Source organism: Ovis aries, chromosome 14 (assembly GCF_016772045.2).
Source record: "Ovis aries strain OAR_USU_Benz2616 breed Rambouillet chromosome 14, ARS-UI_Ramb_v3.0, whole genome shotgun sequence".
Lineage (NCBI taxonomy): Eukaryota > Metazoa > Chordata > Mammalia > Artiodactyla > Bovidae > Ovis > Ovis aries.
In genome coordinates, this window is record NC_056067.1 from 65,192,852 (window position 1) to 65,207,291 (window position 14,440).

Sequence of the window (14,440 nt, forward strand, 5' to 3'; positions counted from 1 at the left end):
TTGAAGCAGTGTGAAGAGCATAGGCCTCTAATCAGATCACCTCATTATGCTTCTGTCCTTGTTCTAACCAGATGGATGGCTTGAAGGAAGTTTCTGTCTACTGTGATTTTTTAATTTGGAGATCCATGTTTTAAGCATATACTTGCTGTTTTTGTTTCCCCTCTGCCTATTTTTTGGTCTCTCCCTCTCTACTGATTGTTTGATTGACTGCTGGGCCCCGGCAGCTTCCTGGATGTTAGTTCCCAGACCAGGGATCAAACCTGGACCCTCTGCACTGAGAGCACAGAGCCCTAACCATTAAACCACCAGAGGATTCCAAGACTGCCCCTCTCAGGGCTAGCCAGTTCTTAGAGGTAACAGACTACTCTTAGGGGCTATTCCTTTCATCTGTAAATCAAACAACCCCAAACCCCTAATAGAAACCCCTTCTCTTTCTGACTCTTACACTTCAATAGACTATACTTCTCATCCCCTAACGGCCTGTGCCAGGCAAATAAGGACGGCCTCCATGCTCCAAGGCCTGACAGTATTCAGACTGGCGAATACCAAGCCGTTCATCCTGCCTTGCCTTGCCTTTCCTGTCGAAAACAAGCTCTGGATCGCCCTTTGCTTGCTTCTGTCCCCTGAGCCGTCCCGATCTTCCCCCTTGGGCCCTTTGCAATGTTCCCCGTCTCAAGTTTTTAGGGATCTGTGGAGCATAAATTTGCCCCCTTGGGTCAGTTATTACCATTTCTGTGTATCTTACTGTGGTAGATTAAACAGTTCCTGGGTATATTTCTAGAACACGCACGAAACATATTACAACTTCCTCGTAAGGGCCTACAAGGCTCTACACAGGGAGCCTGAAAGTGATACTGGGGATGAACAGAAAGCAGCAGATGACAGAACTCCAGGGTCAGGACCCCAGTGTGACATTTCTTTGTGGTTTGCACGGAAGAAAACTACGTTACCCAGAAGTGTGAGCGCCGCGTGTTCGCGCCGGTCCTGGGCCAATGACGGCTGAGGATGGGGGCGGGAGTTCCGGGCCTTTAATGCCGGTGCGTCATCAGTCGGGGCCCAGCGCGTGCCTGGGGCTGTAAGGGCTGAGAAGCCGGCGCGGCCGCGTTTCCCCGGCAGGCGCTGGAAAGGCCGGCGAGGAAGCTGCGTCTCAGCTCCGCGTCGGTCAGTGCACGAGCCTGACGCGCGCCCCGGGTCCTCCGTCCCGGGGGTGACTCCTGAGCGCTCGCCGGGGTCCCGATCCGTCCCCGCGGCTCTGACGCGATAGCCTGGGCCTCTGCGCCTGGGCTACTGAGGCTCGGAGAGCGACGGTCCGCCTCGGCGGGCCCGCCCTAGGCAGGATTCGGGCGGCGGGCGGCGAATCCTGGAGCCGCCTCTGGGCCCCACGCTCTCCGCACGGCCCCGCGATGGCGGCGGCGTGGATGGAGCCGACGCGGGTGAGTGGACAGCGGTTTTAGCATTGCTGGTTCGGAGAGGACTCCTGGGCAAAGAGGAGGCTACGTAGCCATCGGGTTGCTCATTGTGCTTGTTGTTGATTTTCAACAACCGGCTTGTCATTTATCCTCAGTCTTGGCACCTTGCCGGGTCTCGGTCAGGTGTGTCATCATTGCGTGAAGGATAAATGAGGCTTTTGAGGTAGAAATTGCTAGGCAGTCAGTGTAGAACTCTGAGACCTGGGTCTTGTTTTCAATAAACGTCTCGCAACCCACTCCAGTACTCTTGCCTAGGAAATCCCATGGACGGAGGAGCGTTGTCCATGGGGTCACAAAGAGTCGAACATGACTGAGCGACTTCACTTTCACTTTCCGTTAGCCTAAAGTTTAAACCCTTTGTCCGGAATTCCTGGAATATGTCCTTAGTTTGATAAATGATCAGCACTCAGATCAGGGAAGTAATTAACTTCTGTTCCATATGCCTGAGAGCAAAACAACTGGTGATCATTAATCTTAAACCCATACATCTGATCCATTGTAAAATGGCCAGGAGGCATGAAAAAGGGTAGCGACTTAATCCGAGGAGCAAGAGAAGCCATAAAGATGTTAAACATTTTGACCTTTAAACTGACTGGTCACAAAAAACGTATTTTAAGGACAGGAGCTAACCAAAAATGTACAGATAAAGCACTCAGTTCAGTTCAGTCGTTCAGTCGTGTCTGACTGTTTGCAACCCCGTGGACTGCAGTACACCAGGCTTCCCTGTCCATCAGCAACTCCCCGGGCTTGCTCAAACTCATGTTATGGTCATGCCATCCAAACATCTCATACTCTGTTGTCCCCTGCTCCTCCTGCCCTCAGTCTTCCCCAGCATCGGGGTCTTTTCCAATGAGTCAGTTCTTGGCATCAGTCGGCCAAAGTATTGGAGTTTCAGCTTCAGCATCAGTCCTTCCAATGAACACCCAGGACTGATCTCCTTTAGGATGGACTGGTTGGATCTCCTTGCAGTCTAAGGGACTCTCAAGAGTCTTCTCCAACACCACAGTTCAAAAGCATCAATTCTTCAGCTCTCAGCTTTCTTCGCAGTCCAAATCTCACATCCATACGTGACCACTGGAAAAACCATAGCCTTGAATAGACGGACCTTAGTTGGCAAAGTAATGTCTCTGCTTTTCATTATGCTATCTAGGTTGGTCATCACTTTTCTTCCAAGGAGTAAGCATCTTAATTTCATGGCTGCAGTCACCATCTGCAGTGATTTTGGAGGCCCCCCCCCCCCCCGCCAAAATAAAGTCTGACACTGTTTCCACTGTTACCCCATCTATTTCCCATGAAGTGATGGGACCAGATGCCATGATCTTCATTTTCTGAATGTTGAGCTTTAAGCCAACTTTTTCACTCTCCTCTTTCACTTTCATCAGGAGGCTTTTAGTTCCTCTTCACTTTCTGCCATAAGGGTGGTGTCATCTGCATATCTGAGGTTACTGATATTTCTCCCGGCAATCTTGATTCCAGCTTGTGCTTCTTCCAGCCCAGCATTTCTCATGATGTACTCTGCAAATAAGTTAAATAAGCAGGGTGACAATATACAGTCTTGACGTACTCCTTTTCCTATTTGGATCCAGTCTGTTGTTCCATGTCCAGTTCTAACTGTTGTTTCCTGACCTGCGTATAGGTTTCTCAAGAGGTAAGTCTCTGGTATGGGACCACCTCATATACAGAATTTAATTTGTTTCAATTTTAGGTACTTTACTAAATTTTGAGGTACTTTAAAGTTCAAAGAATGTGTATCTTATATGTGGCTGACCATCATCAGTTCAGTTCAGTTGCTCAGTTGTGTCCAACTCTTTGTGACTCCATGAACCGCAGCACGCCAGGTCTCCCTGTCCATCACCAACTCCCGGAGTTTACCCAAACTCATGTTCATTGAGTTGGTGATGCCATCTAACCATCTCAACCTCTGTTGTCCCATTCTCCTCCTGCCTTCAGTCTTTCCCAACATCAGGGTCTTTTCAAATGAGTCAGCTCTTAGTATCAGGTGGCCAAAATACTAGAGTTTCAGCTTCAGCATCAGTCCTTCCAATGAACACCCAGGACTCATCTCCTTTAGGATGGACTGGTTAGATGTCCTTGCAGTCCAGGGGACTCTCAAGAGTCTTCTCCAACACCACAGTTCAAAAACGTCAATTCTTTGGCACTCAGCTTTCTTTATAGTCCAACTCTCACATCTGTACACAAATGGAGAAACCATAGCTCTGGTTAGGCAGACCTTTGTCGGCAAAGTAATGTCTCTGTTTTTTAATATGCTGTCTAGATTGGTCATAGCTTTTCTTCCAAGGAGCAAGCATCTCTTAATTTTATGGTTGTAGTCACCATCTGCAGTTATTTTGGAGGCCCCCGAAATAAAGTCTGTCACAGTTTCCCCATCTATTTGCCATGAAGTATTGGGACCGGATGCCATCCGTGATCTTAGTTTTTTGCCAGCTTTTTAGTCTCCTCTCACTTTCGTCAAGAGGCTCTTTAGTTCCTCTTCGTTTCTGCCATTAGAGTGATGTCATCTGTGTATCTGAGGTTATTGATATTTCTCCCAGCAATCTTGACCTAGGTTGTGCTTCACCCAGCCTGGAATTTCACATGATGTACTCTGCATATTAGTATTTAACTGCATATTTAAGTATTTAACTGTACAATTAACAATATACAGCCTTGACATACTCCTTTCCCAATTCAGAACCAGTCTGTTCCATGTCCAGTTCAAACTGTTGCTTCTTGACCTACATACAGATTTATCAGGAGCCAATAAGTTGGTCTGGTAGTCCCTTCTTTTTAATAATTTTCCACAGTTTATTGTGATCCACACAGTCAAAGGCTTTGGCATAGTCAATAAAGCAGAAGTAGATGTTTTTATAGAACTCTTTTGCTTTTTCTATGATCCAGTGGCTGTTGACAGTTTGATCTCTGGTTCCTCTGCGTTTTCTAAATTCAGTTTGAACATCTGGAATTTCTCAGTTCATGAACTGTTGAAGCCTGGGTTGGAGAACTTGGAGCATTACTTTGCTAACGTGTGAGATGAGTGCAATTGTGCAGTAGTTTGAGCATTCTTTGGCATTGCCTTTCTTTGGGATTGGGATGAAAACTGACCTTTTCCAGTCCTGTGGCCACTGCTGAGCTTTCCAAATTTGCTGACATATTGAGTGCAGCACTTTTGCAGCATTGAAAGCACGAATGGCACATCATTCCGTCACCTCCACTGGCTTTGTTCGTAGTGATGCTTCCTAAGGCGCACTTGACTTCACACTCCAGGATGTCTGGCTCTAGGTGAGTGGTCACACCATCGTGGTTATCTGGGTCATTAAGATCTCTTTTGTATAGTTCGTCTGTATTCTCTCTACCTCTTCTTAATATCCTCTGCTTCTATTAGGTCCATACTGTTTATGTCCTTTATTGTGCCCATCTTTGCATTAAATGTCCCCTTGGTATTTCTAATTTTCTTGAAGAGATCTCTAGTCTTTCCCATTCTATTGGTTTCCTCTATTTCTTTGCATGGATCACTGAGGAAGGCTTTCTTCTCTCTCCTTGCTGTTCTTTGAAACTCTGTATGTAGATGGATATATCTTTCCTTTTCTCCTTTGCCTTTCATTTCTCTTCTTTTCTCAGCTATTTGTAAGGCCTCCTCAGACAGCCATTTTGCCTTTTTGCATTTTTGTCTTTCTTGGGGATGGTCTTGATCACTGCTCCCTGTACAATGTCACGAACTTCCATCCATAGTTCTTCAGACACTCTGTCTATGACATCTAATTTCTTGGATCTGTTTCTCACTTCCACTGTATAATCGTAAGGGATTTGATTTAGGTCATACCTGAATGGTGTAATGGTTTTCCCTACTTCCTTCAATTTAAGTCTGAATTTGGCAATAAGGAGTCATGATCTGAGCCACAGTCAGCTCCAGGTCTTGTTTTTGCTGACTGAATAGAGCTTCTCCATCTTTGGCTGCAAAGAATATCGTCAAAGTGATTTCCATATTGACCATCTGGTGATGTCCATGTGTAGAGTCTTCTCTTGTGTTGTTGGAAAATGGTGTTTACCATGACCAGTGCGTTCTCTTGGCAAGACTCTGTTAGCCTTTGGCCTGCTTCATTCTGTACTCCAAGGCCAAACTTGCCTGTTACTCCAGGTATCTCTTGACTTCCTACTTTTGCATTCCAGTCCCCCGTGATGAAAAGGACATCTTTTCTGGTGTTAGTTCTAGAAGGTCTTGTAGGTCTTCATGGAACCGTTCAGCTTCAGCTTCTTCGGCATTAGTGGTTGGGGTATAGACTTGCATTACTGTGATAGTGAATGGTTTGCCTTGGAAACAGATCATTCTGTCGTTTTTGAGATGCACCCATGTGCTGGATTTCGGACCCTTGTTGACTATGAGGACTACTCCATTTCTTCTAAAGGGATTCTTTTCCCAGAGTAGTAGATATAATAGTCATCTGAATTAAATTCACCCAAATCAGTCCATTTCAGTTCACTGATTCCTAAAATGTCGATGTTCATTCTTGCTGTTTCTTTGGCCACTTCCAATTTGCCTTGATTCATGGACCTAACATTCCAGGTTCCTATGCAATATTGCTCTTTACAGCCTCGGACTTTACTTCTATCACCAGTCATCCACAGCTGGTCCTTGTTTTTGCTTTCACTCAGCCTCTTCATTCTTTCTGGAGTTTTTTCTCCACTCTTCTCCAACAGCATATTGGACACCTACCACCTTGGGGGCTTCATCTTTCAGTGTCATATCTTTTTGCCTTTTCATACTGTTTATGGGGTTCTCAAGGCAAGAATACTGAAGTGGTTTGCCATTCCCTTCTCCAGTGGGCCACGTTTTGTCAGAACTCTCCGCCATGACCCATCCGTCTTGGGTGGCCCTACCCGGCATGGCTCATAGTTTCAATGAGTTAAACAAGGCTGTGATCCATGTGATCAGTTTGATTAGTTTTCTGTGATTCAGTGCGGTGGCTTTTCTCGTTTTGGAGCACAGGCTCAGTGGTTGTGGTGCACGGGCTTAGTGGCTCCAAGGCATGAAGGGATCTTCCAAGGCCAGGGATCAAACCCATGTCCCTTGCATTGCAAGGTGGATTCTTAACCACTGGACCCTCAGGGAGGCCCTATTGCAGCTCTTTAGTAGAAACTAACATACGTTAGGTCCCACCACAGCCTGCACGTTCACTCTCTCCGCTGTGAACTGTGTGTGGGGTGCCTGGAGATGATACCCATAAAGGAAACTTTGCACGCCAGGCAGGCTTCTTTCTGGTAGACAGTTTTGGCATGAGCCAGAAACATAGCATTTCAGGAGGTGGAAGTGTGTGGACCAAAAGAAAAGCATATTGGTTGTTCTGGAAGCCCCCAGAGGGCCTATACAGTTGCCAGAATCCCTCTCACTCCCCCATCTGCTGAGACATATGAGAAAGATATGATCTTTTCTATCAAAGGAGAAGTTATAAGAAATAGAAAGCGGTTCATTCTTAGGATACTTCAACAGAAAGGTAGAAAGTGAAGTCGCTCAGTCGTGTCCGACTCTTTGCGACCCCATGGACACCAGGCTCCTCTGTCCATGGGATTTTCTAGGCAAGAGTACTGGAGTGGGTTGCCATTTCCTTCTCCAGGGAACTTCCTGACCCAGGGATCGAACCCAGGTCTCCCACATTGTAGACAGATGCTTTACCGTCTGAGCCACCAGGGAAATAAGATTCCTAAAATGGCAGCTAGTTGCCAATCCTTTGTTCTTTTCACTTCCTGATTCTCCTTCCTCACCAGCACATTTTGGCAGGCTAATTCCACGGGCTTTATCCTGGACATGAGAAAAGAACTAAAAGGGTGGGGAAAATAGTTACTATAAATCATCCAATCAAAAACTTAGATGGCCTCCAGGAAGATTGTAACTGTGTCACTCTCAGCCTGTGAGCAGCTGGAGGAGGGGACCTGCATTTTAGGAATAAAACCAGCGGGTTTCCCACTCCGTGCGCTTGCTCCCAGACCTTTGCAGAAGTAAAGACCACCTCATGGAGCCATCTTCGGTTGTCTGTCTTACTCCCGCAATACTGTTTGAGAGCATTTCCAGCAGGAGTGTCCTGGGAGGGCCAGACAGTGCACTCATTTGCTGGAGGCTCCATCTTGCTCAGCCAGGACAGACAGCCCATCTGAGGCCTGACTAGAGCCTGCACGGTCCTCAGCAGCTCCTGGTCCCTGGTCCCGAGGCATTTCCTCCAGGACATGTGCGGTCAGGTCTCAGGTAGAGATGAACAGGCATGACTCCTGTGAATTCTCCCTGGGAGTCTCCAGGATTCAGACAGCAACGGGAGCCCATCCAGGCCCGTCCACTTCCATGCAGGTATCACCGCCTCGGGTGACGCTCCTGTGAGGTGGGCGATGATGAGTCTGCTCTTCTGCCCACGTCTGCAGAACTACTTTCAACGGTGGCTGAAGTGAATATAACTTCGAAGTTTACTTAAAACATCTCACGTCTTCGTTAACTGGGGTTTTACTTTGCCAGTGGGTCGAGAGAACCTGGGTATAAATCCCGCCTCTGATCTCAGCTCATGTAAATTCTGGGTGAGCTCGTTGAGCTCCCTGGGCCTCAGATCCCATTACTAACATGAATTTGATGGCAGCACCCACCCCGTGGGCTCTGGCCAGTCACCCAGTTTTTCTGCTATAAATATTTTTTCTTTTGTTCTCATAAATATCATTCAATGAGAGTCTTTGTATTGACTCAGAAATTATTCAAGGTTCAGAGAAAGTAAGCGAGGCCCCCAAGTTCGTTCCACAGGAAGTGTTGATTTAGGACTTTGAATTCAGACCTCAGAAATGGGGCTTCAGAGCTGGGGACTTGCAGGCACTTTAACAAAACATGCAAAGCGCCCCCCATGAGGAGGCACGCAGTGGGGGCCATTGGGTCCGGCGTGCTGTCTCTGTGACTGTCATGGTGTTGGGATGTCATGTACCTTTTCACCTTTCCTTTCTCATGTTTCTGACATCGTCATGCCCTTACCGTCTGTGCCCCACAGCCCCTGCAGATGGTGCCGACCTCGTGTCATTCTCTGTTGGCTCCCACACGGGAGGCTTCCGTCTCCTCCGTGGCTGTGGTCACCCCTGGGTGGTGGCCGCCTCCTTGCGTCCCGCACCGAGCTCAGCCCTCAGGAGGTGTCCGGTCTGTGCGTCTTCGCCATGGAGAGGAATGGGCTCTGATCCCACTTAGAGCCCCAAGACCAACCCCACTGCCTCTGTTGACTTTCCAGGTGCCTGTTACTTATGAGGACGTGGCTGTGACCTTCACCCAGGAGGAGTGGGGGCATCTGGGCCCCGTCCAGAGGATGCTGTACTGGGAGGTGATGCTGGAGACCTGCAGGCTCCTGGTGTCTCTGGGTAAGGCCCCCGCTCTGCTTCTCTTCTCCCTCTGGCTCCAGGTCCAGCGGGCTGAGAAGGCCTCTGCGGCCCAGCCAGCCTCCTCCCCGAGAGCTGCGGTTGCTTTCTGTTCTCACCCCTTCCTGCCTGGCCCCGTAGGCCTCACTCAGGGAGGGTTGGACCAGAAGCCTAGTTTGCTTTTGGTCACAGCCAAAGGAGAAGGGTGTATCGGGACGGCATGGGGGCGTCTCACAGAACCCGGAGGTCGGAATCCCCGCTGGGCTCCCTGAGGGGCTGATGCAGTGACTTAGAGAAGCGTGTTCTGCCCCGGCTTCTGGGGCTCCCGTTCTGCCTCTCTGTGGGTGTGCCGTGTCGCTTTCTTTTTGCAGCGCTTCCTTTTTCTTTTGCTGCTGCAGCTACTTTGCAGAAGGAAGTGAGTCCCCAAGTGCTTGCTGTCTGACTCCCGCACCGCCCTCCCCTCTGTTTCCTTCTGGGTGTCTGTCTTGTGCCTCTGTCCATGCTCTCCTCATGTCATCGTCCCACACACTATCCTCAGAGGGTAAGGGAAGGAGGGTTGTTGGCATGAGTCCCTCAGAAAGCTTGACCCACTCAAAAGGCACACCTTGATCGTGAAAATCTCTCCTTTGCAGTTTTTGGTGGCACGAGTCCTTTCTTTTGTGAAATCTTGACAAGAGTGATACTTGATGTTTGTACAGATGTCTCTATTTGATCCAATCATGGGGTGGGAGTCCCACCCCAAGTTTTATTTTTAGCAGTTTGTGAAAGACTGAATTCAGGTGGCCCCAGGTCTGCCCCTCCCTCCGGCCCCATTTCCTGAGCTCTGACTCGCCTGCTCGTGTTGCCCTCTCCCCACCACAGCCGCTTGTCTGAGGCTGCTGGCCTCACACCCACTGTTTGCCGTTCCCCTCTTACTGGAGCTCTTGGGAGACCAGATCTGGTGCTGGGCCCCTGGCAGCTCGTCCCTGCTCTGCTGCCCTGTCCATGAGCGGCGTGTCCCTGGGCAGGTGACTGGACCCCGCCGTGGGCCCATCATCGCATAGGCTGTGTCTCCTGAAGTCATCCAGCGTCTTCCTCTCGTGGCCGGCGGTCCGGAGGGTGAGTGCGCGCGGGGTCAGCCATTGCGGACCCTGCTGCCGCCACTGCCGTTAGTGACGCCATCACCCTCCTTGTCGTGGCCGCACGCTCGGCCTCAGCGTTTCCTGAAACAGTGTGGGGTGGCTTTGTGCGTACGTAGGCCGGGTGCCAGGGCTGAGTAGACCTTGGTCTTCACCTTGGCTCAGCCACTGATTGTGTCACGGCTGCAGCGGGCCATGACATCTCGTCTGCCCGAGCCCCCATTTCTCCACCTGTAAAGTGGTGCTTATTGCAGTGTGTACCTCACGTGGGTGCCGCAAGGAGACCCTGCGATCGGATTTTTCATGCAGAGTCCACAAGGACGGTCAAAATAGTCCTTTGCTTAGGACCTTTTTAGGACACAGATCCGTGCAGGCATTTACCTTGTTCTTGAATGAACAGACTCGATATTTTAGGTGTGTATGTCGTTTCTTGTCTAAATTAGTTCTTAAACTTAATTCATTTTTTTTTAATGCATTTAAGTTAAATTGCTTGGCATAGTCCCTGGAATATGGTTATACCTGTAAATAATGCTTTTTTAAGACTTTTTAAAGTTGTTTTAGGTTCACAAAATTGAGAGGGAGTACAGAGACTTCCCACAGTCTGCTCCCTGCACAGGTGCATTGGTGGTGGTTTAGACCCTCAGCCGTGTCCGACTCTCTGTGACCCCGTGGACTGTAGCCCGTCAGGCTCCTCTGTCCATGGGATCCTCCAGGCAAGAACACTGGAGTGGGTTGCCATTTCCTCCTCCAAGGGATCATTGCCCCCTTCATTATCTGTGTTCTCCCTACATGGTACATTCGTTACAGCTGATGTATCTACATTTCTTGGTAGTCAATGAGTTTGGACGGATGACATGTATCCATCATAGTATCGTACAGATTATTTCTGTGGCCCTAAAAGTCCTCTCTGTTCACCCCCAACCCTCACCAGCCACTGATCTTTTTTGACTGTCTTCATTTGTATTTTCCAGAATGTCATATAGCAGTAATCTTATAGTACTTTGGCTTTTCAGGTTGGCCTCTTTCACTCAGTAATGGGCATCTGTTTCTTCAGGTCTTTTCATGGCTTTTTGATGCTGAATAATATTGTCTGGACGTGCCATAGTTCATCCACGTACCCACTGAAGAAATCTGAAGTGAAAGTGAAAGTCACTCAGTCATGTCCAACTCTTTGCGACCCCATGGACTGTCCACGGAACTCTCCAGGCCAGAATCCTGGAGTGGGCAGCCTTTCCCTTCTCCAAGGGATCTTCCCAACCCAGGGATCGAACCCAGGTCTCCCGCACTGCAGGCGGATTCTTTACCAGCTGAGCCACGGGGAAGCACATCTAAGTTGCTTCCAAATTTTGGCGGTGATGAGAACAGCTGCTGTAAATGTCCATGTGCAGGAGTGCAGGCGGACGTACATTTTCAGGACCTTTGGGTAAAGAGTGAGGACTGTGACTCATGGGTCCTGTGGTGAAGGTATGCTTAGTTTTTTGAGAGCCCACCAGACTTCAGAATGGTGGCACCGTTTACATCCCCACCAGCGTGGAGTCAGGGCTCCTGGCGCTCAGCATCCTCCACAGCGTTTGGTGCTGTCAGCGCTCCTGTTTTATCCCTTCCCATAGGTGTGCACTGGTGTCCAGTTTTAATTTGCGTTTCCCTGGTAACAGGCTAAAGGTAATCAGTCCTGAGTATTCATTGGAAGGACTGATGCTGAAGCTCCAATACTTTGGCCACCTGATGTGAAGAAGCAACTCATTGGAAAAGACCCTGATGCTGGGAAAGATTGAAGGCAGGAGGAGAAGGGGACGACAGAGGATGAGATGGCTGGATGGCATCACCAAGTCGATGGACAAGAGTGTGAGCAAGCTCTGGGAGTTGGTGATGGACAGGAAAGCTTGGTGTGCTGCAGTCCATGGGGTCACAAAGAGTCGGACACAACTGAGCGACTTAACTGATGACAGTCTGCGGAGCGTCTTTTCATGTGCTTATTTGCCATCTGTATGTTGTCTTTGGTGAGATGTCTTTTAAGGTCTTTGCTCTTGCCTTTGGGGAGGTGTCTGATAAGGTATTTGGCTCATTTTAAAATGGGCTTTTCTTACTGTCTAATTTTAAGAAATATTTGTATTTTTGGACAACTGTCCTTTATGAGGTATGTCTTTGGCAAATATTTTCTGCTATCTGTGTGTGGCTTGTCCTCTCATATCTCTTGGCAGAGCAGAAGTTTATAATTTTTATGAAGTGCAGCTTATCAATCATTTCCTTCATGGGTTATGCCTTTGGTATTACATCTAGGAAGGTATCACGTACCTGTAGTCGCCTAGGTTTTCTCCTGTAATATCTTACAGGAGTTTTACGGGTTTGTGTTACATTTAGAGCTGTGATCCACTTTGAGTTAATTTTTGTGAAGGGGATAAGGTCTCTGTCGAAATACTGCTTTTTCACATGCGGATGTTCTGTTGTTCCGCCGTTTGTGGAAGAGACTAGCTTTGCTCTGTCGTGTTGCTTTTGCACGTTTGTCAGCAGTCAGTTGAGTGTATCATGTGAGTCCGTTTCTGAGCTTTCAGTGCTATCCCATTTATCTTTCACCAGTTTCACACTGTCTGCATTACTGTAGTTTTATTGTAAGTCTTGAGGCTGGGTAGCATCCATTCTCACGTCCAGTCTGCTAATGAGTTCATCAAAGGCCATTCATCAGTGGTGTTTGATCTGTAGCATTTCTTTTCGCTTCTTAACTAGGATTTCCTTCTGTCTGCTTACATTGCCCATCTGTTTCTGGATGCTGTCTGCTTTGTTCATTAAAGCCCTTGGCGTATTAATCATTGCCATTTAAAATCCCCGATCTGGTGATTGCAGTACCCCTGGCCTGTCAGGTTCCGGTGCTTGCGCTGCCTCTTCAGATCATGTCCTTTGACTTTTAGCACGGCTCATAAGTTCTTCCTGACAGCTGCACGTGACGTGGAGGTGACTCTCGGGCCTGCCTGTTACTGAGTCCCACTTGCCTTCTTTTGCTCTCAGAGCGGTCTGCTCTGAACCTGCAGCAGCCCTTCAATTATAATTCAGGTTTCCTCACCTGGCGCTGCTCCCCGTGGCAGCTGCTGCTCACGTGACTCACTGTATGCCCTCTGTCTCCAGTCTTGGGGACAGAAGTCTACGCTGTTCCCTCGCTTCTGTTATTGACCCAGGATGACTCAGTTTTTCTGTCTGTTCAGCTTTCCGCTTGTTGTTAAGATGGATTGCAGATTTGGAAGCTCCTTACGGGCATGACTGGAAATAGCAAGTCCACTAAACATGACTTTTGACTTCCCTTAGGGTTAAAGAAATGCCATGGCGACGTGGCAGATGAAGCTCCTAGACTCAGAAGCCTCAGTGCAGTGAAATCTTCTCAGGAAGTGACATTTGAGCTGAGACCCAAAGAATGAATAGCAAGCTAGCTGGAGCAAACTGGGAAAAAACAGCCTGCCAGCTGGCAGGGCAGCGCATGCAAAGGCCCTGAGGTCCTAGGGGGCGTGGCTCCTGACAGCCAAAGGCCAGGCTCCTTAACTTGCATTGCCCTGTCCCTGAGCACATAAGCAGATGGGACGAGCATCTGCTGAGTCCTGGCTCTGCTTTAGGGTCCGCAGCTGCACTTTCTGTGTGGGTCCCGGTACCTCTGCCAGCGACTTATCTGCGTCCCTGACCCCTCATTTGTTGATGTGTGTTTGGCTGCACGTGGCAGACCAGCTTCAAGCAGTCTGTGCCCCGAAGGAAATGTATCATGTTGTCCAAGAAGCTCAGAGGTGATGCTGGCTCCCAGGCGGGGGGTGCCAACTCAGGTGTCTGTTTCTCCACATCCTTGGTCAGGCCAGTCTCCTCACAGACATCGCAAGATGCTTCCCGAGGGCAGGAGCAGCTGACGTGGGTCACCTGTGGGCCTTAGCTGCTGTCTGTGGGGCGATGGAGACCAGGCTCCACAGCCTGCCGGGTTGGCCGCCAGCACCCGGGGAGCATTTAAGTCCACTGGTGCTTGGACCTTTCCCCACAGACTTTGTCTGACCTGTTCTGTGCTGGTAACAGGACATCCTGGGTGTTCCTGGTGTTCAGGGAGGTAGCAGAGGACCCTGACTCCACTGAATTAGGTAAAGTCTTCAGGAAATAGTCTGAGCGGTGTGGGGTTCTGGGGATGGAGATCAGGGAGGGGTCCTGTCCGTGCAGCTGGCAGTCACATCTGCCGTCTTTGGGGAGTGAGGGTGGTGTTCTCACATGTTTCCCAGGCGCAGGGTTCTGTTTGCCTGGAGGGGAGCAGCCACATGTTGGGGTCTCTTCCAAACCCTGCAGTCCTGGTCTCGATTGAGAGGCTTCTTTCTTCCTCCCACATATTCCCCACATTCTCTTTTTTTCTCTGTGAGCAGGATGTCCTTTGCCTGAGCCAGAGCTGATCTCCCCAGCGGAGCCCGGCCCTGAGTCACAGACATCGAGGAGAGGGCCCACCCCCGGTTCCTGCTCGGGTGAGTACCCATAGCT

The 14,440-nt window shown here is 49.2% G+C and overlaps 1 protein-coding gene across 4 annotated transcripts in view; it reads left to right on the plus strand.

The window, feature by feature from the left end:
* The window catches only part of LOC121816000 (zinc finger protein 264-like), a 37,778-nt gene that overhangs the window by 3,321 nt on the left and 20,017 nt on the right, over positions 1 to 14,440 (plus strand). For 3 of the 4 annotated variants that reach the window (XM_042231253.1, XM_042231255.1, XM_042231254.1), the window contains exons 2-3: positions 8,711 to 8,837; positions 14,329 to 14,424. In XM_042231253.1, coding sequence (XP_042087187.1) covers positions 8,711 to 8,837; positions 14,329 to 14,424 — 223 coding nt within the window. Of the gene's footprint in view, positions 1 to 1,047; positions 1,434 to 8,710; positions 8,838 to 14,328; positions 14,425 to 14,440 lie in introns of those variants that run through there. The other variant, XM_027978869.3, reaches the window with a different exon arrangement.